Source organism: Stenella coeruleoalba (assembly GCF_951394435.1).
Source record: "Stenella coeruleoalba genome assembly, chromosome: 10".
NCBI classification, from domain to species: Eukaryota; Metazoa; Chordata; class Mammalia; order Artiodactyla; family Delphinidae; genus Stenella; species Stenella coeruleoalba.
The window spans coordinates 61,885,855-61,909,979 of record NC_137156.1 but is presented as its reverse complement, the minus strand read 5'-3'; the positions used below and the strand labels follow the sequence as shown (position 1 = coordinate 61,909,979).

Here is a 24,125-nt window from a genome sequence, read left to right as displayed (position 1 = left end):
CGGCCAAAGGGGAAGAGGCGGGACATCCGCCCGGTCCAAGTCACTTCCGGAAATGACGTAGGACTGTCAACATGCAAGATGGCGGCCCATCACCGGCAGAACACGGCAGGGCGGAGGAAAGTACAGGTAGGGACCCCGGCTCCTCGACCTCCCGGGCGTGGCAGGCATCCCCGGGCCCACCTCCAGCGAGCAGATACCTCGGGCCGCGGTCGGCCGGGGTAGCGGCTTGGGGCGAGCGGGACGGGGCGCGGCCGGCGGCTAGGGGTGGGGCTGCGGCTCTAACGGCTTGAGGAAGGGGCGGGGGGCGGCTGACTGGACCCGCCGGGGCCCCGTCCCGGGACCCTTGGGCGCGCGGTTGGGAGCCTGGGGTTGCCGGTCGTCCACTGTTTCGTAGGCTTGGGCTTGCGTGGTCGGGCTGGGTTCGTTCCCCGCCCATCTGCCTCCCTTCCCTTGCCTGTCTCCCAAGCGCTGTGGCCAGCGGCGTCGGAGCGGAGGCCTGCGGGAGCTTCCCCGCGGGGCGGGCAGCGGAGTGAGTGGGCCCGTGCGGGGGCGTGGCGGGGCTGCGGCTGGGCTGCGGAGCCCTGCAGGGTTTTTGAGCAGGGGTCTGCATGTGGGAGCCCCCTGCCTCCTTTTATGCGGGAGCTTCCCCCCACCCGCAAGGTGGAAATGACGTGGGAGTATGCTTGTGTTAGTGGGGGAATTATAATTTTCATTGTTTTGGAATTTAATTTCGTCTTCACCATTTCTTCTTCAGAGTGCATCCTTGAATCTTTCTTTCTGTTTCTCTAATGTATTATTCAAGGGTAAAGAGTTACCTAACCCGCCCGTGTGTGCTTTATGCCTTCGTGAATCCAGTTTTGTTTTGGGTACGTTTAAGCGTCATTGCTTTCTATTATTTTCAACGATCTGAGGAGTAAAAGCCCTATTACAGGTGTTTACCTGCAGGTATGTTGTATGTAGTGGTGACAGTACGGTGCACTTATTAAACATTTACTGAGCACTTAGTTTAGGCCCCAAAATGTGCAAAGAATTGAGAGAGTACAGGAATAAGTAACACCCAAGCTTTCTTTATAAAACACAGCATTATATATAGTTCTACAGGTTGAAATCAGCCAGTGTTTAATAGGTAGTCCGGACAAGGGGTTCCTTCATTGAAGAAATGGCTGTAGGTCATAAAGTCTTCTGGCCAGTTCACTTCTTTGTTTTATTGATCTCATTGATCAGTACAGTGTCCTAGGCACTCACTTAGATGTTTGTTGAATTGAGTGACATTAATAAGAATCTAAAATAGCATACCTTGTTAGTGATTTTTAAGTGCATCAGTGATGGGATTTAAGTAACCCCAGCATCCAAGTCAGGTGAGAATGTCTGTTCCTGACTAAAATGTAACTCAAAATTGTAACTTGATTATATTCTAGACACTAGAGTGGTAGGTACCTTCCTTAGGGTAGTAAGGAGAGTTAATCAAGTGTCTTAGTTTCTTGCATTTAGACTTAAAAGTCAATATAAAAGTACTGGATGGGGGAAATATAAATTAGCTGCAGCATGTGTGGAAAAACTGAGTGTTTTAATAAGCTGAATATGAGCCATTGTATGCAGGATGAGGAAGATAATCATTTCACTCTTCACTGATCAGAGTACAAAACTAGAGTTTGGGGATCAGCACTTAGCACCTTGTTCTTAATAGGTATAGCAATCAGATTGGTGAAGTGACTTGAAGCTATTTCCTAGGAAGAGCATTCAGAAGAACCATCTAAGATCAGTCTGCTGAAGAGAAGATTCAATGAGTCTTGTTAGCTGCTTTCAGAATTTGTCTTTAAGGTGTAGAACCAGTATGAGAAGCCACAGAGATTGATTTTATCTCAACACAAGGGAGAACTTTTGTTTATGGAAGTGTTTTTTAAACTAGTGCATGTTCATTGCAAAAAGAAAAAACCCCACAAACAAAAGTGTAAATGATAATTGTCTTCCACTCTTCAAAGAAAACTGCTTTGAAGACTGTGAGATATAATCCTAGCTAAGAGTTTTTCACTGAGAGCCCTATTGACATCTTGGGCTGGATAATTCTTAATTGTGGGAGGACTGTTGTTTTCCATCATCCTGCCTTCCCACTGGACACTGGCACCTTCCCAGTTGTGACAACAAAAATTGACTCTAGACATTTTCAGATGTCCCCTGGAGGGCAGAGTTGTTGCTGGTTGAAAACTAATGTTCTGTACTTCTTCGTGTGTGTACCCGACTTAGGTGATTTTTTTACTCTAAGTGGAGTCATGGTATTCACTGTTTCGTGTCTTCCTGTTTGTCAGATTTGTAAATACACATTTCCTTTGACCCAGCAATTCCTTGTCTAAAAAATTGTTTTACAAAAGTACATATGCAGGGCTTCCCTGGTGGCGCAGTGGTTGAGAGTCTGCCTGCCGGTGCAGGGGAGACGGGTTCGTGCCTAGGTCCGGGAAGATCCCACATGCCGCACAGCGGCTGGGCCCGAGAGCCATGGCCGCGCTGAGCCTGCGCGTCCGGAGCCTGTGCTCTGCAACGGGAGAGGCCACAACAGTAAGAGGCCCACAGACCACCAAAAAAAAAAAAAAAAAAAGTATGTATGCATATATCTTTCTCTCATTATGCAAGGGTGTTTATTATAGGAATGCTGTCATTGTGAAAAGCAAAAATCTAAATGTTTATCAGTAGTAAATTGGCAGATAAGTTAGGTACATTCATATAGTAGATTAGTTTGTAATTAAAAGATAAGCTAGATGTATATTATTAAAAAGGAAAGGTGTCCAGAAGTCAAAATAGGAAATCAACATAGCATGGTCCCATTTCCACAAAGGAAATAAGGCATTTTCAAAGTCTGGAAGGATATCAACAGTGATTATCTCTGGAGTATTACATTATGTGATTATTGGTAAGGTGGGAAACAGAATATCTTTTACTTTAAAATAATGAACCTTTATATTTTTTAACTTTTTACAACATTCTTTGCTCTTATAAATTAAAAAAAAAATCTTTCCATTTTGGAAAAAATATATATGGCTACAGTAATTTATTTTGCCTCTTGGCTGTCTGTTTCTTGTACTAAGAGGCAGTAGCCCTGAGCTCCGTTATCAAATAGTAGGCCAGAAAGAACCGTTGAGACTTATAATATTGATAAATAACCAGTGGAGAAGGGTCCAAGCATACTACTTATTAATTATAGACACAATGAAGAATGAGCACATGTCCTACCATCTTAAACTTCTAAGGAGAGTGGAGGTGAGTATGTGGAGGAGGGGTGGATTTGTGATTGTCCGAAACATGATCAGACAAATGTGTGAATTTAAATATATGATGCAGCTCTCTCCTGGTCATCAGGATATCACAGCAAGGCTTTTCAGTCCCTGGCAATCCCTTTAATGTGATGATTTTCCAACAACCTGGGTTTGTTGGTTGACTGTCTCCATCTTTCCTTCAGCTGTGGCCTCTTTTCCTTACTTGCTTCAGAACTCTTGGAATGAGGTTGGACAAAAGTTACTAGTGTTCGTGGTTTAGGAGCAATAACCATGCCCTAGTACTCAGTGTTGGTCCAAGAATGTAAATACTTGGTCTTTCATAACAAGATGATTCTTTTGGTTGGAAATGACCCCAAATCCAACATAACCGGGTTCACACAATAAACATATGTATTGGCTCATATAAATGATAACTCAAGAGGTGGTTCTAGCTTCACGCAAATCTTGAACCAGCAGATTCACTGTGACTCTCTACCCTGAGGAGTGATGTAAAGTCACCTTTACCATTGGGCTGCCTCCAAGTTGTCCTCTCCTATTCCCAAACTCCTAGATATAGGTCTTCCCTCTTGGTGGCATGGTGGCTGCACCTGTTCTAGACCTCAAATCCTTTCCCCATACTATCCATGGTAACAGTCTCTTAAATAGTCCCTACACAATTTCTTCTGGCATTTGCTTGCTTTGAGGAAGATATTGGGGAGCAGTGAGGAATATAGAGGCAACCAACAAATGTCTGTTCTACCAGTACTAATCCCCTTTCCCTGCCAAATATTTAGTTATTCTAGACCTAGTCAGAGCTCAGCGTGGTCTTTACTCCTCATTCTGAGCCCCAATTCTGGGTTGTTTAATCTTCAAGACTTTCTTAAGGTAGCAGTAGGATGATGCCAAATCCTGGTTTCTCAAGGAAAGACCCTTATAAATTAGCCATATGTCCAAGGTAAGTTACTTTTTATATAGGATGGGTAATAAAAAATTCAGTGCCAATATGATATCCAGTGGAACAGGGGTCAGTAAACTTTTTCTCTAAAGGGCCAGGTGTTAATATTTTAGGCTTTGCAGGCCATTCTCCTGTTTGGTAACCACTCAACTCTGCCATTATAACATGGAACCAGCAATAGGACAATATCGAAATGAATAGGTGTGGCTGTGTTCCATTAAAACTTTGTTTACAAAACAGACTTTGTTCTGGATTTGGCCCTTGGGTGGGTTTTTACTAACCTCTGTAGAAGTTTTTTACTAACCCCTGACTAAGAGAAGTCAGGCTAGAAATTGTCCTATTTTTATTTGCAAGACTACTTTTTAGAATACTTTTTAAAATCAGCACTCTCGAAACATAGGGACAAGCAGAAAGTCATGGTCCACGAGGTTGAACAGGAAAAACACATGTAAGAATTATTCATATTTGGCCAATTTTTCTTGGCCAAATTTAGCCTGATGTAGCCTGAGAGCTAGAAGTAGCCTTACACAAAAGAGCTGTGTGGTTCTCTTTATAAGGTGTTACAGAACAGGCAAAAGTAATCTATGGTGAAAAGGGTCAGTTCTAGATTGTCTGGGGGTGGGGTGTAGAGGTTGGGAAGAGGATGAGGGAACTTTCTAGGGTGGTGATGTATATATCTTGGTAGAATTTTGTATTACACAGGTGTATTAATTTGTCAGACGTATCTATGTATGCTTAAGATGTGTACATTTCACTAAATGTAAATCTTACCTTTGAAAAAGGAGCCATAAATAAATAATGAACTCTGGTCAATGATATACATGCTGAAGTACTTAGGAGGAAATACTATTAATGATGCACAACTTAATTTGAAAGCCATTGAAAAATGATATGGATCAAATGGATGGGTATGTTCAAATGGATAGAAAATGTTCATTGTAGAATATATCCATATGGATATATGGATGTTTGCTGTGTAATTCTTCCAACGTTTATATGTTCTCTAAATTTTTCATAATACGATGTTGGGGGAAAAATAACCTTTAAATGTCAAAAAATGATTAATGATAAGCAGCAGAGGAGGGAAAGTGAAATTTTTTTGTGGTGGTCAGAGAAAGCCTTGCTCAGAAGCTGACTTTTGAGTAAGAATCTAACAGAAATGAGATTGTTACTTGGGGGAAGAGCATTCCAGTGAGAATATCAAATGCAAAGGTCCTGAGGTGGGAATGTACCTGGCCTATTTGTGGAATAATAAAGTTGCCATTGTGGTTGCCATGGAGTGAGTGAGGGGAAGGGAGTAGGAGCTGAAATCAGAGAGGTAACTGCAGACCAAATCATGTAGAGCACTACAGGCCATAGTAGGGCTTTGGCTTTTACTCCTGAGTGAGGTAGGAAGCATTTGGTGGATTTTGCGCAGAAGAAATGTGTTTTCTCAGGATCACCTGACTGCAGGTGAGCAAGGGCAGAGCAGAGAGACCAGTAGCTATTTAAGAAATCCAGGTGCTATATGATAGTGGCTCCACCCAAGGTGGTGAAAATGGGTTGAATTCTGGATGACAAAACTGGCTGACAGGATGTGAGATGAGAGAAGTTGAAGTAAGCCTGGCCCTAAGGTTTTGGGCCTGAGCAACTGGAAGAATGGAGTTGCCATTAACGTCATCAATGAGGAAGACAGGAAAAGCTCATTTGGAGAGGACTGTCAGGAGCTCGGTTCGGGACATGCCGTGATTAAGATGTCTATTAGACATCCAAGTGGAAATGAGTTAATGCACACCTCGGGGAAGCCTGGGGGAATAGCCCAGAGTGTCCTCTTTGTGAGCCTGAAATGCTTTTAAGTCTCCTTTCTTTTCTTAAAAATATTGTGATTCTGTAATATATCCATATTTGTTTTCATACAAAAAATTGTTACTGTGGTAGGCAGAATGCCCGCCCCCCACCACTGCCAAATGTCCATGCCCTAATCCCTGGAATTTATGCATATGTTATGGTTACATGATAAAAAGGATTTTGCAGCTGTAATTAATGTTACAGACCTTGAAATAGGAGGATTATCTTGGATTATCCCAGTGGGCCCAATCTAATCATGTGAGCCCTTAAAAAGTAGAGAACTTTCTCCGCTGGAGGACCAAGTCAGAAAAATGTGAGACATGAGGGCGGCCCTTCTGTTGCAGGAGAAGGCACATAGAAAGCATGAAGATTGCAGGCAGCCTCCAGGAGCAAGGATGAATCCCTGGCTGAAAGCCAGCAAGGAAACAGGGCCCTCGGGCCTACAACTTCAGGGAGCTGAATTCAGCCACCAACCTGAATGAGCTTGGAAGCAGGCTTTCCTAGCGTAACCTAACTGGATATTGCTGCTGGGGGAAATACCCTGTCATTTTTCTCCCTGTCAGAGTCCCTTTAACTGTTTCTTCCAAATGCATACTTCGTACTGAAGGTCTGGCTTCTGGCTTCCCATCCCTTGCAGAGTCCTTATAGTACCTTCTCTTCCTCCCCCCCCCCGCTCCTTTTTTTTTAAGCAAATCAAGGCAGGAATGAGTCCTCATCTTCTCTGCCTTTGCCTGTACTCTTGACTTTGCCTAAATGAAGTTTTTCCAGGACTTTGTTCACTCATTTATTGCTTCTGTGTCCAGCACCTTCTACTCTTCTTTTTCTTTTACTTCCATCTCTTCTGCCTGCAGAGCTTGCCTGTATCTTGAGAAAAAAACTTCACTTACTGTCTTTCCCCCACTAGAATGAAAGCTCCAGGAGGGCTTCTGTGCTCACTACTGTATCCTCAGCATTTAGAATAGAGCCTGGCAACTGGTGGATGCTTAATCAGTATTTGTTGAAAGACCTGAATCCTATTTTTCTTCTGTCTACAGCCAATTTTTTTTCTTTAACAAGTTTTTAATGTGATATGTCTTGGAATATATCATTGTATGTAATTTATTCTTTAATGACTACGTAGAATGGATGGACCATAATTGACCTAGCCATTTTCTTATTGAAGTTATTGTTCCTATTTTGTCCATCATGCTAAAATTTACAAAAAAAATTAATAGCAGAGTTATGAAATAGTAAAGGAAGTCTTACAAAAGTAAGCAAAAAGACAGAGATAGATAGTATAGAATGCATAAAAGATGAAGGATCAGTTTGAAAGTTCCAACATCTGACTGATGAGAGTTTAAGAAGGAGCAAAGAAAACAGAGATGGTTATTAATGAATTGATGTAAGATTTCCCAGAGCTGAAAGTTTCTAGATTGAAAGGGCTTTCAAAGTACACAGCAAAATTAATGATAAAATGACCAAAAATTATCATGATAAAGAACCCCCCCAAAAAAATACCCCACCAAGTAAAAAGAGAAGATCCTAAAATCTTGGGCTGTATAGGTGGTGGTGCGGGAGAGAATGAAAATGGGATCACCTTAAAGTTGAGTGAAACAGAATTGGCATTGAATTCAGTGGCGGCACTGGATGCTAGAGGAAATTAGAGTAGTGCTTTCAAAAGCTGAGTTTTTTTCTACATGGACTTCTTTATCCTGCCAAATCAAGTGTCAAGGTAATGACCTTTTCAGACATGCAAGGGCTAAGTCACCTCCCATGTACCTTCTTCTATGTTAGTTTCTTAAGGTCCTGGGGATGTACTTCTGCCGTCCTGGGAAGTGAGCAAGGAAAAGAGACATTGGAATTCAGGAAACAATGGCTCTAACCCAGAAAAGCAGTAAAGGGAAGCACCGAAGGTGACAACTGTGCCAGCAGACCGAGAGGGCAGCCAGCCCAGATTAGAGTGAGAATGTGGGAGATTCTGAGGGGGAAGCCTTGTGGGAAAGTGGGGGTTGGAGGTGGGTTCTTGCTGGACTATCTAATATGCTGCAGTAATTCAAGAAAATCGAAGTTAAAGTAGCGGGAGCCATTGAAGGAAAGAAGGAACTCTAGGGAAAATGAAGAGCTCTCTGAGGAAGGAAATGTATTCATAATATAGTACTTGGCTAGTCAGTAGATAGCAATTACAGTCCAACAGTGTAGCACAGATTATTTAATCAACCAAAAACAGTGATAGATCTATCGATATCAGAAGAGTAGAGGGAAGAATTACTGAGGCAAGTTTCAGAGCTACATCCTAACCTACCATAGCTTGAGTAAATAGGCAATGTCTAAAATGGATAAGGATAAGCACAATATTTCGAGAAATGCAGTAGCTATCTAATAGAAACAACCAAGAGTTGAAATTAATTACCTCTAAGGATTAAGACTGGGTATGGGGAGTCTTAACCAGACAGTAGGGAGATGGTTTTTCTTTATTGTCTTTCAGTACTATTTGATTTTCTGAATACAGGCAAGAATTAGTTGGATAAGAATTAAATTATAAATTCAAAAAACTAAGTAATATATGCCTATTATAAAACATTCATACTGTATTAAAAAGGCATGAGTGAGTGACAGTCACCATAATTCCATCACTCAGGAATAACTACTGGTAGTTTTATACATGTATATCCTTCTAAACTTGTGTGTTTATTTTTAAATATATGTATATTTAATATTATGCAACATTTTTACAGTAATGATTATTATACACTACTGTGTTAGACCATGCATACTTCACTTAAATATACCCTGGGTTTCTTCCCATATTAATCAGTCTAGAGTTACACCAACATTTTTAATGATTAAATAGTATTCTCTTTTATAGATGTGTGTGCCAAAATTTACCCAACTAGGTTGGATACTTCTAGTTTTTTGCTGTTTTTTTTGGGGGGGGGGGGTGGTGTTGGTTGGTTTTTTTTTTTTTTTTTGCGGTACGCGGGCCTGTCACTGTTGTGGCCTCTCCTGTTGCGGAGCACAGGCTCCGGACATGCAGGCTCAGCAGCCATGGCTCACGGGCCCAACCACTCTGCGGCATGTGGGATCTTCCCGGAGCGGGGCACGAACCCGTGTCCCCTGCATCGGCAGGCGGACTCTGAACCACTGCGCCACCAGGGAAGCCCTATTTGCTGTTTTTAATCTCACATCTGTAATAGATGCCCTTAAAGAGGTTGGTCCAAACTTTTTTTGCTGAGAATTCCTTGCCACCTGGAATGAGGACTGACAATCATGTTGTTATTCTCTGACCCTTTCCCACTGGGCCAATCAGATCATCTCCCAGAAATTTGAAAATCAAGATTCATATATGCTACCTCATCTTCGTTAAATAGGAAATGTACTGAGAAAAGCTGATAAGGAGCCTTGAAGCCCCAGAGGAAGAGGCATTAAGAGAGACTGAAACTAACATTGAAGCCAGCTTGTTTCCTGATGGTTTTTCAGTATCTGATTCATGCAAAAAATGTTTATGAGATGTCTTTTGTATGCCAGATACTATATTAAGGATACTGTGGTAGGAGGAACAAGGCAGACAAGTTCCTTGCCCTCTTGCAGCTTTTATTCTAATGGAGAAGATATAGCAAAAAAGATAAATATGCAGCATGGTAAGAACTGTAGAAGAAATGGAGTAGGGGAGGTGATAGGGGAAGGAGATCAGGGAAGGCCTTTTAGAGGAGATTACTTTTCTGCTAAGACCTGGAGTGTGAGGGTGAGGGTGAGTCAGCCAAGATGAAAGCTGGGAGAATAGTATTCTTGTGGGGATTGGAGAGGTGAGGAATCTTCTTGGCACAGGGAAAAGTAAATCTGAAGGCCCTAGGATGGGAAAGAACTTGATGTGTTTGAGGAACAGGAAGGAGTTTAGTGTGACTGTCGTCAAAGAGCATAGGGGAAGTTAGTTTGAGGTGAGTGTGAGTTTGCAGGGTAGAACCAAAGCATATGAGGAATTTGGACTTGACTTTAAATGCAGTGAAAAGCTTAAGTAGAGAAGTGCCATGATTTTATTTTTAAAATGTCTCTTATGAGTCATGATTGAATTTCCTGCCCTTGAGCTCTGTTAGATATCCTTGTTAAATTCTCATCTTAAATTCTCCATTTTTAAAAATATTTAAGCTTGTTTGAGTAGATTTCAGTTACAGTTACTTGCACCGAAAGGCCGGATTAAAACAACATCCTTGTCTTTGTGTATACAACCCTGGCCCTTTTCACATCTTTTATTATTTATGTGTTTGTTGGCCATTTTCTTTTCTTTAAAAAAAATTTCCTCTTCGTGATCTCTGTTTCTCCTTCTGTTGGAGAGGTTGACTTTTTCTGTTGTTATCTAAGGAATCTTTGTATGTTGTCAAGAGTAAACTCTTGTCTTTTGTATTCATTTTTTCCCCAGTTAGGTGTTTGCCTTGTAACCTTGCTCATGTTATTTTTTTGACATTCAGAAGTTTGCTTTGTTTTAAATAACAGCTTTAATGAGATAAAATTCACATAAATTTACCTTTTTAAAGTATACAACTCAGTGATTCTTAATATATTTGCAAAGTGCATTGACCACCTAATTCCAGAACATCACCCCCAAAAAGAAATCCTGTACACCATAGTAGTCATTCCCCATTCTCCTCTTCCCCAAGCCCCTGGAAACCGTTAATCTACTGTCTGGATTTTTCAGTTGATGGACATTTGAGTTGTTTCCATTTTTTGGCTATTGTGAATAATGCTGCTGTGAACATTTGTGTATGTATAGAAAGTTTTGGCCTGTGTTTGGTCAGATCAGCGTTGCCCTTTTCTTTTTCAAAGATTGTGGTCTTTCTTGTCACGTTAGCAGAGCCTTCTCTATGTAGAGACTATGTAAATACTTGCAAGTATTTTCATGATTAGGTTATTAAATTTCAATCTTTAGTCCATATGAAAATTCATTTTGGTTTAAGATTTGGAGAGAGGATATTATTTTTTGCAATAGAACCACTAGATGTTCCTAGATAATTTATTAAATAATTTATCATGCCCTCATTGTTTCAAAATCTGTTCATATCAAAATAAAAAATGTATAATGGGAAAATATGTTTCTGAATTTTGTTTTATTTCATTGATCCTTTTATATATTCATATTGTGGTCCTCCTTTGTAATTCTGGTAGCTTTATAATACCTTTTAAGATATTTAAAGAATATCCCTTCATTTAAAAAAGTGACTGGGTAGTCCCCTCAAAGCATTGTACTATTGGTATATATTTTGTCAACTTCTAGAAAGAAATCCAGTGAGACTCTGACCACAGTTGGGTTAAAATCACAAAGTTAGGAAAAAATTGTTTATTTTGGATCTTCCTGTACTACCTTCCTTTACTACTTCCTGTAGTACTTCCTGTACTAATATGGTATGTCTCCTTTATTCAAGTTTTCTTTTATGTACCTTGTCCTGTTGATTATGTATCTTCTTTGCAAAATGAATTTCTAGATATTTATTTTTGTTGCTATTGTAAATAGGGTCCCCTTTCCCCCATTATATCTTAACTGGTTATTTCATTAGAATAGAAAAGTTTTGCTTTTGGCTGCCAGCCAGCTTGTTGAGTTTTTCTTAATTGTAATTGCTTTTGGTTGATTCTCTTGAGTTTTCTCATGGAGCAGACAGAGGTTATCAACCATAATAGAGTAGGGAAAAGTTCTCTGAAAGAAAAGTTTAGTGTGTTATTGGAGAGCAAAACCTCATTTTGCTTAGCAGGTCAGAGAAGGTCTTTGAGGAAGCATCATTTCAACAGAAATCTAAAGACTGCAGTAGGAGTTAGCCAGACAGAGTGGGAGGAAGAGCTTCTAGACAGAGGGGACCAGCACATGTGCCCGTCTGGAGGCACAGTGTGTGCAAGGAGTGGGAGCAGTGAGCAAGGATGAGGGGCAGGAGAGGCACTTGAGGAGTCCAGATCCAATCCTGAGTCTAGTGGAGTAAGCAGCCAGAGGGGTTTTTGAACAGGGAGCGATATTCCTATTTACATTTTTTAAAGATATTTCTATTCATGTGTTCAAGATTCATCCAGCTGCTTTGTGGAAAATGGATTAAAGACAAACAAGGGTAGGGGAGAAAGTCCAGTTAGGAGATATTTGCAGTGGTTTAGCCTCAAACTTGCTTATCTTGGTCTAGGCTATTATTAATGTCACTCTTCTCTCCTCAGCCCTTCAGTCTCTATAGAGTAAAATAAAGTTTTTATTGGATTCGGAAATAAGTTTTATATTAGAAAACATGGGATTTTGAATTTCAGATTGGCCACTAGAAGGCTACATTTTATTATCACATGTTTGTAGCTTCATAAACAGCCAATCTTGACATATTTGTCAGGTTTCCTATGTTATTCGAGATGAAGTGGAGAAGTACAACCGAAATGGGGTCAATGCCCTGCAGCTGGACCCAGCACTAAACAGACTTTTCACGGCAGGTCGAGACTCCATCATAAGAATATGGAGTGTCAATCAGCACAAGGTAAGTCAGGGATTGAGTTTATATTTTAAATCTATATTCAGTAAGTTTTGGTCTGTCTAATATGGTGCCTTTCACAGTTTCAGATTTAATCTCTTTGAGCACTGAGTTATTTGGTACACTCTATAAATAAAGACGCTGCAACCAGAATTCAGTAAGCTGCTGAGAAAAACACCCCAGGGGAGTTTCAGAAGTGTTTTAGCTAAGGCAGGGACTCTATAAACTAGGTTTGTGATAAGAGCCCTTTGCTGCAAAGGAACAAAGAGATTTGTCTGGTAGGGAGCTTCTTTGCAACAATTTATTTTTCTGTTTTAAATATGTTCCCAAAAAGCTTTCTTGCATCCCTTTTCAGTGTTACTAAAAAAAGGTTGAATATGCTTTTACATTTATAATTAACCTTGAACAAGTATTTGATATCTTCATTTAAAAGTGATTAGGGTGCCCACAAAACCCATAGGGCCTTATTATATAGTATAAAGTTGGTGTAAAACTATGAAAACAGGAGCAGGACTTAATGATATGTGAAGATAAATCCCCAGTCAAATGGAAAGGAGCTCTTTTTGTATTTTGTTTGAATACCTGTATTATGAATGACATAGAAAGAAAGATTCAGGGAAGAAGAAGGAGCATTTCTTGAACTCCTAGCTATGTACCAGACACTTAGCACTTTCGTATCCAATATGGTTTTAATAATCCTTCAAGGCAGATATTAAGATCCATTTTCATAGGTGGGAAAACGGACTCAGAGACTCTAACCCATGGTTAAGTAGCTAGTTCATGACAGAGAGTTAGAACCCAATCTAACCCTGAAACCCTGATGTTAGACCTTGTCATTTGAAAAGTCTGTGTCTTTTAGCAAGCTCTACAAGTCTGATGCTCCATCTGAAAAGGAACCACTACTTTGCACAGTTCCTGGATAGTTTCTTTAAATGGACTTTGGTCCAGCAGGCTTTGAATCCTTTAACCAGTGGAAACAGTGGTGGCCCAATGTTAAAAACATGGAAAGTAAGAAAACTATGGCTCTGAAGTGCTTTTTGGAACTTATATTTGAATTGGAATGTCACTTTCCTGGAAATTTACAGTATTTCAAACAAATTAAGGAAAACACAAGAACTAGCCTGGAAGAATTAGAAAGCTGCCTATCCTGCCCTCAGACATCTCTTTCTGGTCCTCATTTTTATGACAAGATTAAATAGCATCATTTCTCAACTAGACTTGTAGAGAGCTGTTCTTTTTGCCCATGAATCATCTTGAACGTGCCTGTCTTAGGTGTAGGATATAACCAAATACTCTTCTTTAAAAGTCCTCTTCTGGTGATTAAAACAAGTGAGAGGAATAGAAAAATCTTGAGTTACTGAATTGAAATGATGATCCTTTAGCCCTTGGCTTCCATTTCTTCTCTGAAGGACTGTAGATACTGTGACAAAATGTTTAGTTCACAGGTAAAAACAGCAGTAGGCAGCTAAGAGCAGAAGCGTGCATCCCCCTCTGCGGTCTGGCTACGCTTCTCACCACTCTCATCAGCTTCCTTTCTGTCCCTGCTGTCAGCTTTGAGCCTTCACCACTACTGAGTCAGATCCCCCCAGCTTGCAGATTTGTTCATGTCCTGTCCTTTCTAGTGAACCCCTTCCTATTGCACTCGTGTCACACACAGTGCCTAGCCCAGATCTTGTTGCCTTCACTAACTCAGGGCATAAAAATTAAGCATTTTTCCTGGAAACCTAGACTTTCATCAGTAATAAAACTGTCCTGAAACAAAACTTCTGTTTATATCTGTCATATGGAAGCATCAATTGTTTGATGAAATTCTACTCTGAATTCAGTTGTCAATTTTAAGACCTTAGAGCAGTGTGTCACATTAATTGAAGAATATAAACATATCTATAATTTGTGATATATTTTATCCTCTAATGTAGACTAAAGACATTTTTATGATTTTTCTTTTAATTTCAGCAAGATCCATATATAGCATCTATGGAACACCATACCGATTGGGTAAATGACATTGTACTCTGTTGTAATGGGAAAACATGTAAGTATTTCTTTGAATTTTGGGGCTGCTGGAAGATTTTAATTCAATTTGATAACTTTTTTTTTATGTAAGCCTTTTTATTGAAGTATAACATACATACAGAAAAGCACACACACCTTGAGAGTACAGCTCATTAAAATTTTACAAGGTGAACATCCATATCAAGAAACAGATTACCAGAAGCCCCCTTATGCCACCCTTTCAGTCACTACCCCTTGTCCCAAGGTAACTGCTCTCATGTCTTACAAGCACTATTGATTAGTTTGCCTGCATTGTCATTGTATATAAATAGACTCATACAACATGTATTCTTCTTTTAACCTTATTAATATCTCTTTTTGTTTTCATTATGGTAAGATCCATTTCTTGGTTTTGCAATCTGTGTTAGAGAAACTTTGCATAATCAAATTAGTTGTGCCTTCAACTGAAACATTAAAAAAAGTCTGTCTTGCCTATCTAAAAAAATATTTGAGACAAAATACAATAGGTTCTAGAAAGAACTTTCAGATGTGTATGTGTTTATGAATATTAAGATGTTTGAATTAATGTTAGGAATATTATAAATATTCAATACACATAAATATTCAAATATTTATGTATGAACATTTTGTATGTATGTGTGAAAGTTTGAGACAATGTTACATTGTTTTACGTTAATTCTTTAAAATGGTGTTAAGTCACATTACTAAGGGGTTTAATTCTTTGCCTCTTCTAGTAATATCTGCTTCCTCTGATACAACAGTAAAAGTATGGAATGCACATAAGGGATTTTGCATGTCAACATTAAGGACTCATAAGGTAAAACAACTAACACAATTTTCAATGTCTTTAGTGTAATACTGAGATCTCAGTACTTCATGTGGGTCATTTGCTTATTGATCTACAGAGTAGATCAGAGTATGTGTATTTTGTTGCAGGATTATGTAAAAGCCTTAGCATATGCCAAGGATAAAGAACTGGTAGCATCGGCTGGGTTGGACCGACAAATATTCCTTTGGGATGTGAATACTCTAACAGCATTGACTGCCTCAAATAACACTGTAACAAGTAAGGTGTTTGAAAAAAATTTCTTTGACAGTGATCCAAATTGACATAAATAAAGAATGGTTTATAAAACAAGTTTGATAAGTTTTCATTAAGAGAGTGGTTCTACCTACAGCGTTCTAGCCCCCAAGAGTATGATTAAACAACAAGGAACTAGTTTCTCACTGCAATCTAAAAATGGTAACTTCTCCAGGTGTAACCTGGTTATTTTTGTACATGTGCATGTGTTAGCTCCCTAGCTGAAGTGTAAGCTTCCACAGGGCAGAAGTGCCTGTCTTATTACTTTGTATATCCCAGCTGTGCCTGACCCAAAGCCACACTCTAGGCAGATATTATTGATGGAGGTGGTGATTACCTGGCAAAAAGTAGGTAGTTTTTGACTTTTAAAAGTGTTACTATATACTAAGAGCCTTTGAGTTAATGGCCAACTTGGAAAATACCCAAAGGAAAGAAAGGGTTTTAGTGCCAATATTGTGGGACCCTTTCAGAGCAGCCCTAAAGAATCCAGCCAACTCTTCCTGAACAGAAGAGTTCAGGAAGGCTAACCTAACATCTAGAGGCAATTCAGAGAGATTCACAGCAGGTTAGTAGCATGGATGCCTCATCAACTAAGAGATCTCAATTACCCAGTCAGATCCAGACAGGTCTAGACTTGAAACTCAGCTCACACTTGGCCCAACCAATAATAGTTCTCTAGGCCAGGTGTCAGTAGGGATTCTTGAGAGCACATTTACGGCTAAGCCTGGCCTAGAAGGTCTGTGTTCAGGATATGGGCCTGAACTATCTAGATTCCTCCATAACAGGTCCAATTTGTCATGACTGTGGAATACTCATGTTGATATAACTAACAGTTCTAATATAATCTAGCGTGTGCCAAGAAGAGTAGGTTGGGAGACCGGTGTTTATAATTTCTTAAATATTATTTTGCCCTTTTTCTCAGGAAATATGTGAAAGTCTAAACACCGTTCTTCCCTTGTTTTCCGTGATTTTTCACCTGTACACAATCTCAGGGATTCAGCAGCTGGTCCCCGCTGGGGGCTGTCATAATACATCATTTAGCTCTCTCTAGATGTAAGGCCTGCCTGAAAGAGACACTAACAAGAAGGAATGAAGCAAAAAAAGCAGGATTGTCCCAAGGTCAGAGACGAGGCTAGGTGGTTATAGATTCTGCAACAGATATGTCTTGCTTAGAATTGTTTAGAGAGGATATCAAATAAGTTTTTTATAATTATGGAGGTAATAATAATAGCTAACATTTATTGAGCATTTAATACAAGCAGTTACCTTTCTAAATACTTTACATGTATTTACTCCTTTACTCACAGCATCTCAGTGTTTGTTTAAATTTATTCTTTGTTGTACAGTTGGAATCATACTGTATAGACAATTTTATATACATACTTCAGTGGTATTGAGTTCTGAATCAAAGGGCATGAATATGATTCTTGCTACACATTGTCTAATTTCCTTCTATAAGAGTTGTACCAAATTATCATTCCACAAGTAATGTATGAGGGTGCCATTTTAACTGTATTTTTTGAGAATTAAGTATTGCCTTGTTTTTTATCTATTTGGTAGGTGAACATTGTATTTTTGTTTTGATTTGTGTTTTCTTGTAAATAATGAGTGTAGCCATAGTTTTCATTTCATTTTCATGTGCATCTTTGAAAATACATTACTTATGCATATAGTTTCTTAAATGACAGTGCAATTCAGTTTAGCAAATATTTATTGAGCACTTGTGTATGCTCAAATCCAGAAGAGATGTAAATTTTGTTAACAATATTATGATTTAGAATTATTTCCATTATAGAGATTTCTTTTCCTTAGAGTACTCATAAAGATAAGATTTTCTAAATCGAATAATTAAACTTGCAATTTGTGCTAACTAGTTATTAAACAGCTGATGATTTTAACATATAGCTCCATTTATCCTTACTAGCTTCTTCTTTAAGTGGGAACAAAGATTCCATTTATAGCCTGGCAATGAATCAACTGGGAACAATCATTGTATCAGGGTCCACTGAGAAGGTAAGGGGAAACTTAAAGGGTATATTTTAACACTAGAAAGTAAAGAAACCACAATAATTTGATCTGGGTAATTACAGAATATATAGACAGCGGTTTTGCCTGGTGGCTACTAAAATAAGGTTTTATTTGAACAAATAAGAGTATAACTGTATAATTACTGTCGTGTGTGGTAACAGAGGCAGAGGGTGGAGTGGGGGAAGCCTGTGCTTTTTTTGACATTAAAAAGACTTCCTCCTACTTAAAAAAGTTGGGAGCCTTGGACACTGTCTATTGGCAGAAGTAGTACTTCCCTCTCAGAATTTAATAGTTGTCATTTGATTTATAAAAGTCATCCGTTATTTAACTTTGATCATTTGTATGATACTTTGTTGAAATTCGCAGGTTTTAAGAGTATGGGATCCAAGAACATGTGCAAAACTAATGAAGCTTAAAGGGCACACGGATAATGTTAAAGCATTGCTGTTGAACAGAGATGGCACACAGGTATGCAGTTCACATGAACATTTACCTACTGACCTTGTCAAAATTTCATACAGCAGAAGCTCCCCCACTTTGTATATTGTTGCATAGTTGGCTTGAACCAAAAGCCACACATATTAGAAACTGTGGTCTAATTTTTAAATCCTTAAAATCCTCAGTTGCACATATAATAATCCACATTTCAAAATCTCTCTGTTTGCCTAACTTTTAAATAAAGACCAAACGAAGGATTTCCTAAGAATAATTTTAATGCAGGTGAGTATATGCAGTTATGATATGTATAGCTGAAATAATTTAAAATGTTCCCTTGTGTAAAGCAGAAGGAAGCTTTGGTATTGAATGCTTTCTGGCAGTGTAGTAAATGCAGAATTTCCTCACAGTGGGTCTGTTTTCCAAGCAGATCTTGTCAGTTGACTATGTAGATATGGTCTGTAGATTTAGTTATCTAACATAGTACTTAGAGTGAACATTTCAAAGAAAAACATTTTGGTAATGTTTGAACATGTATTAATACTCTGTTGGCCACATAATTTGTGAATTATATATCACAATTCTGTCCTGTAGCAGTAGAAAAATGATCTTTCATCAGTGTAGATAATAAAAAACAAAAACTGAGCACCATTTTATGTTATGACATACCTCTACCATGTACTGCTGCCATTTTTTGCATAGGGCAGGGGTCATTGGAATTGATTGTGATTGGTTTAGAAGAAGGAGAGTATGAATGTGATGAGATGAGAAACACCATTGGTCTGTTACTCCTGTGGAAATTATGTCATGGAAGTTGCCTCATACATGAATTAGAGAAGCCTTTGTCTCCAGAGGTGAAAGGAAGGTTTGGAAAACTAGCCAAAGGAAAGAAATTATTTTTTCAGAACCAGGCAGAGAAGCTTGAATATTCCCATGGAGGTCTTTGGAGATGAAGGATCTGATATTAAAGTATTGTGTGGCCTTGAGGAGAGGAATCTACTGGTCCCTAGTTTGCTTATCTGCAAAGTGGGAGTCATAATATTTAGTTACTGTAATTGGTGAGAAGAGTAGAAATAATAAGTATATTCTTGTCTGTTGTAAGCCATGGCATTTTCTAGAGCTCTTGAGTTTCTTCATAGCAGCATTTTCATGTGAGTCTAAAAAGCCCAGTACAGGGGAATTCTCTGGCATCCCAGTGGTTAGGACTCCATGCTTTTACTGCCGGGGCCCAGGGAACTAAGATCCCACAAGCCATGAGGCGTGGCCCAAAAAAGTCCAGTACAGTTAGCTCCTCACTGTTGCAGTAGCTGCTAGGCTACACTTGATGGTTGTGCATGCCTAGTTCTGTTAGCTTTGTCCAGGATTGAACTAGATCATAATGGTCTCCATGGGACTGTGCTTAACTAGAGGCTATAGACAAGATGGTTTCCAGAAATGGGCTGTGGGCCTGTCAGACTTTCTTAAATCTCCTCCTGTCTATTACACTCCATGCCTTGTTTCCTATATAGACAATTATGAATGTGCTTTTACTTAAGACGATTTAGGTAGCACATTTACTTACACATGCACTTCACCTGTAGTCAGTTCCACTTACTGAAAGCAGAGAAGGTGATGTAGTACTACTTTAAAAGCCGCCTGTCATGGGCTTCCCTGGTGGCGCAGTGGTTGAGAGTCCGCCTGAATACAAATATTCTTTGATTATTATACAAATAATCAAAGATTATTATTATAGATTATTATACAAATAATCAAATATTATTTTGTATTCTATATCAGGGTTGATATAGAACTCTAATATACCCTGTGTTTCCTCATGCACTTTCACCTGTGCATTCTGGGTTTGGAACTTATCTCTTTACTTCTGTAAGTCACCCAGCCTGTGAGGACTTTCAACCCATCATCTTTGCCTTCCTTTTCCTAAAGTTGTCAGACCTTATTCCCTGAAGATATATGGTCTAGAATCTGAGTGATCAAAGCTTTACTAACAGCTTTGCCACCACAGAGTAGCATCTCTTCCTCGAGTGGAGAGCTCCTCCCTGCCTTCTCCCCATCAGACTGCCACAGTGCTCCTACACACGTGATGAAGGTCTGCTTGCCACCTTACTCCTGACAGTTTCTTTATTGGTTAGTCTCTTGGTTCTCTTGTGAACTAGTTGGAATTGGTGACTAAAGCACTGATGCTCCTGAAAGCTTATGGGGGAGTCTGTTAGTATGGTGTTTGTGTAATTAAACATGTCTGAAGGCCCCTTCAAGTCAGAGCAGGCCAGTAAATCCTTAATATTCCTGAAGGCCTCATCTGTTCAAACACTGTCCAGGTCTCCAAGCCCACAACTATCTTCTCTTCTTTGAAGGTCTTTGCCTGCTTAATTTCATACACCAGCAGTTCCTTTCCCCTCAGGGTGATTTTTTTCCCCAAAGAAATAAGTTTTTATCCCTTTCCTCAGGTCACCACAGTAACTAGTAGAGAACGCCAGGCATGCTGAATGTGAATGTGGGGTGGCTGATTCTGCCTGTTTCTGTCACACTCTCTGTGTGCTCAGCCCTGATTTGTGTACCTGCAACTTCTATGTAGTTGACACTCCTGAGCCTTTAGAAATTGTCAGAATTGCCAATGTTAACTCTGAATGCTGAGGGTCTACATTTTGTATTAATGGATATTGAACTTGAAGCTCGTATAGGAAGTATCCAAGCTCACAGAGTGAGTGGCAAGCCTGGATTTTGCTTTTGGCTCCTGTCAGTAGAATCCAGGAGACCTGGCAGGCCATCAGGAATCCAGAGCTGTGAGGTGGGGGACAAAACAGAGGTGTGACCCAGGGCTGCAGAAGGCTTCCTTGCCTAGTGCAATGCTTGTCAAACTTGGCATACCAGGGCTTCCCTGGTGGCGCAGTGGTTGAGAGTCCGCCTGGTGGCGCAGTGGTTGAGAGTCCGCCTGCCGATGCAGGGGACACGGGTTCGTGCCCCGCTCCGGGAGGATCCCACATTCTGTGGAGCGGCTGGGCCCGTGAGCCATGGCCGCTGAGCCTGCGCGTCCGGAGCCTGTGCTCCACAACGGGAGAGGCCACAACGGTGAGAGGCCTGCATACCGCAATAAAAAAAAAAAAAAAAAAAACTTGGCATACCAGAATGACCTGGAGAGCCTGTCGAAACAGATTGCTGAGCCCCACCAGAGTTTCTGCCTCATTAGGTCTGGAATGGGAACGGGGAATTTACATTTTTAACATGTTCCCAAGGGATGGTGATTCAACAAGTGGCCAGGTACACAGGACAGAGGAAGTTTTGCTCAGAGGGTTCCCCTGCTTGAGCCCATACTGTTGCCTTTGGTCGTTTCAGGCTATGGTGTATGCTTGTCAGAAGTCTTTATCAGAGTCAGGAATACAGGTTGTTAGAGGTGTGTGTTTGACATTGTGGAGTCAGGAGCGAAGACAAGTGCAAAGCACAAGAAAGCAGGAACTTTTTGGCAGGTTTCTAACCTTAGCTTTCTTTGTTCTCAGTGCCTTTCTGGCAGTTCTGATGGGACAATTCGCCTTTGGTCCCTTGGCCAGCAGAGATGTATAGCAACGTACCGAGTGCATGATGAAGGTGTTTGGGCTCTACAGGTCAATGACACCTTCACACATGTGTACTCTGGAGGAAGGGACCGGAAGATTTATTGTACAGACCTAAGAAACCCTGACATTCGGGTGCTAATCTGTGAAGAAAAAGCACCAGTTCTCAAGGTATGTCATATGTTTTAGTTTTATGATTAAGATTGTTACATGTGCTAGCCAAATACAGCAAAATCAATATTAAAACACCAATCAACTGTGAGGTTGTTAAAAAGATACTTGTTAGTCACCCATAGAAGAAATGGCGATTTCATGGGTACATCAGGGATGGATGGCTCTCGCACTGGCGAATCCTAGTGAGCTGGCCCCAAAGTGCTCCTGAGCTCTCCTGGCTTTCCTAACCTGTCCTTAGAGGAGGAATATGAGGGGTTCAGGTATCTGAGAGTGGACAGCAAAGCAGAAATTTGTCCACTGCCTCAAGAGGAGGATGTAGAAGAGTTCTCCTGAGGAAGAGGGGAAGCTGGTTCATATTCCAAACCATCACTGACTCAAAATAGTCCTGGGTGGTGGGTAAAAGGGTACTTGAGAAGCCATCCATATTGACACCTGCTAAAAGTGAAGCCTAGATAATGGCCAGTCATCATTGACAAGATGTTCAGTCTCACCGATGTTCACAGAATTGCACATTAAGACAACGGTGAGGAGATTTCCAGGTTTAAAATGGAGGCATAAAGGCAGCACTCCCCCCCACCCCTTCTCAGAAATCATCTGAAAACAACAAGGAAAGCAGGAAACAATTGTAAATACTCATCATCTACGAAACTAAGTGACATCTGAAACCACAGTATAGGAGGAAGGACTGAAAAAGGGAATAGAGGTCAAATGAGATACTTGAGAGGATGCCTGTGGTCTAAGAGCTCACATAATACTGGCCAGTTACAGTTCTTTAAAACAGATGGCACAGCCTAATGGACAAAAGCAATAATCCTTTAGAGAAGCAAGAGAGTGGAGGCTAAAATACAGGCACAGCATGTGTGCAGGAAGCACACTGATGGGGAGAGTCACGTATGGAGGAGAAACTGCACTGTGAGTCCCGCAGCTGCCAGGATCTCTTGGCTGTGGAGAAAAAGACTAGAAGTGTTTAGCACAGGCATAACCATGTTGTAAGGAGCATCACTTTGAAATGAAGAGGATTCCTACTTGCTAGTGGTTCAGCCCTGTCCCCATGTCTAAAAACCTGCAACTTCCTGGTGCAGGAAGAATAGTGGGCAAATGTAGAGTCATTCCATTTGCATAATGTATACATGGGTATATACATGGGTATATGTGTATTTTTATATGTATGGTATTTTAAAAATATAGGAGGACACAGTAAACTGTTCACAAAGTACAGTTGTATTCCTTAAGCAAATGTGTGGGGGGGTACATTATGTGGGTACTTTTCCTTTTGCTGTGTTGTTAGAATGGTTGTTTTGGTTTTTGCTACAAACATTTTCCAAGAAAAAAACATATTTCCTTGTTACTAAGAACATGAAGACAAAACACAGGAGTGACAAAACTAAGAAGTTATAGTAAGTCATCCTTTTGACTGTACCCATCTAGAACCCTTAAATTATCCACACTTAAAACTTTAAGCCACTGTTTTTGGTAAGTAGTCACCCCTATTACACTTTTATAGGGCTACGAATTCGTATAGCAAAGAGACTCATTCTTCTGTGCATCCCTAGCTTTTAACACACGCTGTGGTATCGTCAGCACACAGATGTTGAATGAAGGAGTTGATATTTAATAGTGTATAGCTGGTCCTGGCAGTTCAGAAGAGTCAACATTCCACAAAGCAATATTTTTGTGCTTTATTTCAGATGGAGCTTGACAGATCAGCTGATCCCCCTCCTGCAATCTGGGTTGCAACAACGAAGTCTACAGTAAATAAATGGGTAAGTGAGCCACTGTATATCTGGCAAAGGTTTATAAACATGTGGTTTGTTACCACGGACCTCCCAGGTACCAGTAGCAAATGCTCAGTATGAGCCTGACTCTCAGCATGCTTTTGGACAGTGACAAAAATCTGAAAGCCCCTATGAATGCACGTGTGATCCTAAGGATTGTACAAAAATTAAGGTCATAGTCAAAATGCAGCTTCTGACTTCTTTGTCAGGAGCCAAGATACACATTTGATGTGCTTAGAATAAGCACTGTTCCCTGATAAAAACCAGTAAAGTACAGCTTTAAAGTAGTACAGCTTCTGATCTCATGAAGCTGTATTTGAAAAGAGGCAGCCCAAGTACCAACACAGCAGGGAAACTCTAGGATTCTGTTTTTCTAAACGTAGAGAAAGCAGGAAGTTGTTTTTTCAAATTCATTTCCTTTTTCTTTATAGCATGAAGAACAGGTATAGAAATAAAGGATAAGCAGAGAGAAATCAAAAAAGTACTATTAATTCTTAAGTCTTAATTAGAGAAGATTTAAGTTTTCTTGCTTACCAGACTGTGGATAACAAAAGAGAAAGTGTTTGCGTTTATTCCTGTT

At 40.0% G+C, this 24,125-nt stretch overlaps 1 protein-coding gene across 4 annotated transcripts in view; it reads left to right on the top strand.

Moving 5' to 3' along the window:
• Window positions 1-37: 37 nt before the first annotated feature.
• WDR48 (WD repeat domain 48) overlaps window positions 38-24,125 on the top strand; it is a 41,899-nt gene continuing 17,811 nt past the window's right edge. The window contains exons 1-10 of one of the 4 annotated variants that reach the window (XM_079933137.1): window positions 38-126; window positions 12,357-12,497; window positions 14,448-14,526; window positions 15,242-15,324; window positions 15,444-15,603; window positions 15,667-15,750; window positions 17,513-17,601; window positions 17,983-18,084; window positions 21,543-21,767; window positions 23,459-23,533. In XM_079933137.1, the coding sequence (XP_079789263.1) occupies window positions 79-126; window positions 12,357-12,497; window positions 14,448-14,526; window positions 15,242-15,324; window positions 15,444-15,603; window positions 15,667-15,750; window positions 17,513-17,601; window positions 17,983-18,084; window positions 21,543-21,767; window positions 23,459-23,533 (1,086 nt within the window). In that variant the 5' untranslated portion in view covers window positions 38-78. Of the gene's footprint in view, window positions 127-798; window positions 867-12,356; window positions 12,498-14,447; window positions 14,527-15,241; window positions 15,325-15,443; window positions 15,604-15,666; window positions 15,751-17,512; window positions 17,602-17,982; window positions 18,085-21,542; window positions 21,768-23,458; window positions 23,534-24,125 lie in introns of those variants that run through there. The other 3 variants (XM_079933134.1, XM_079933135.1, XM_079933136.1) reach the window with 3 other exon arrangements.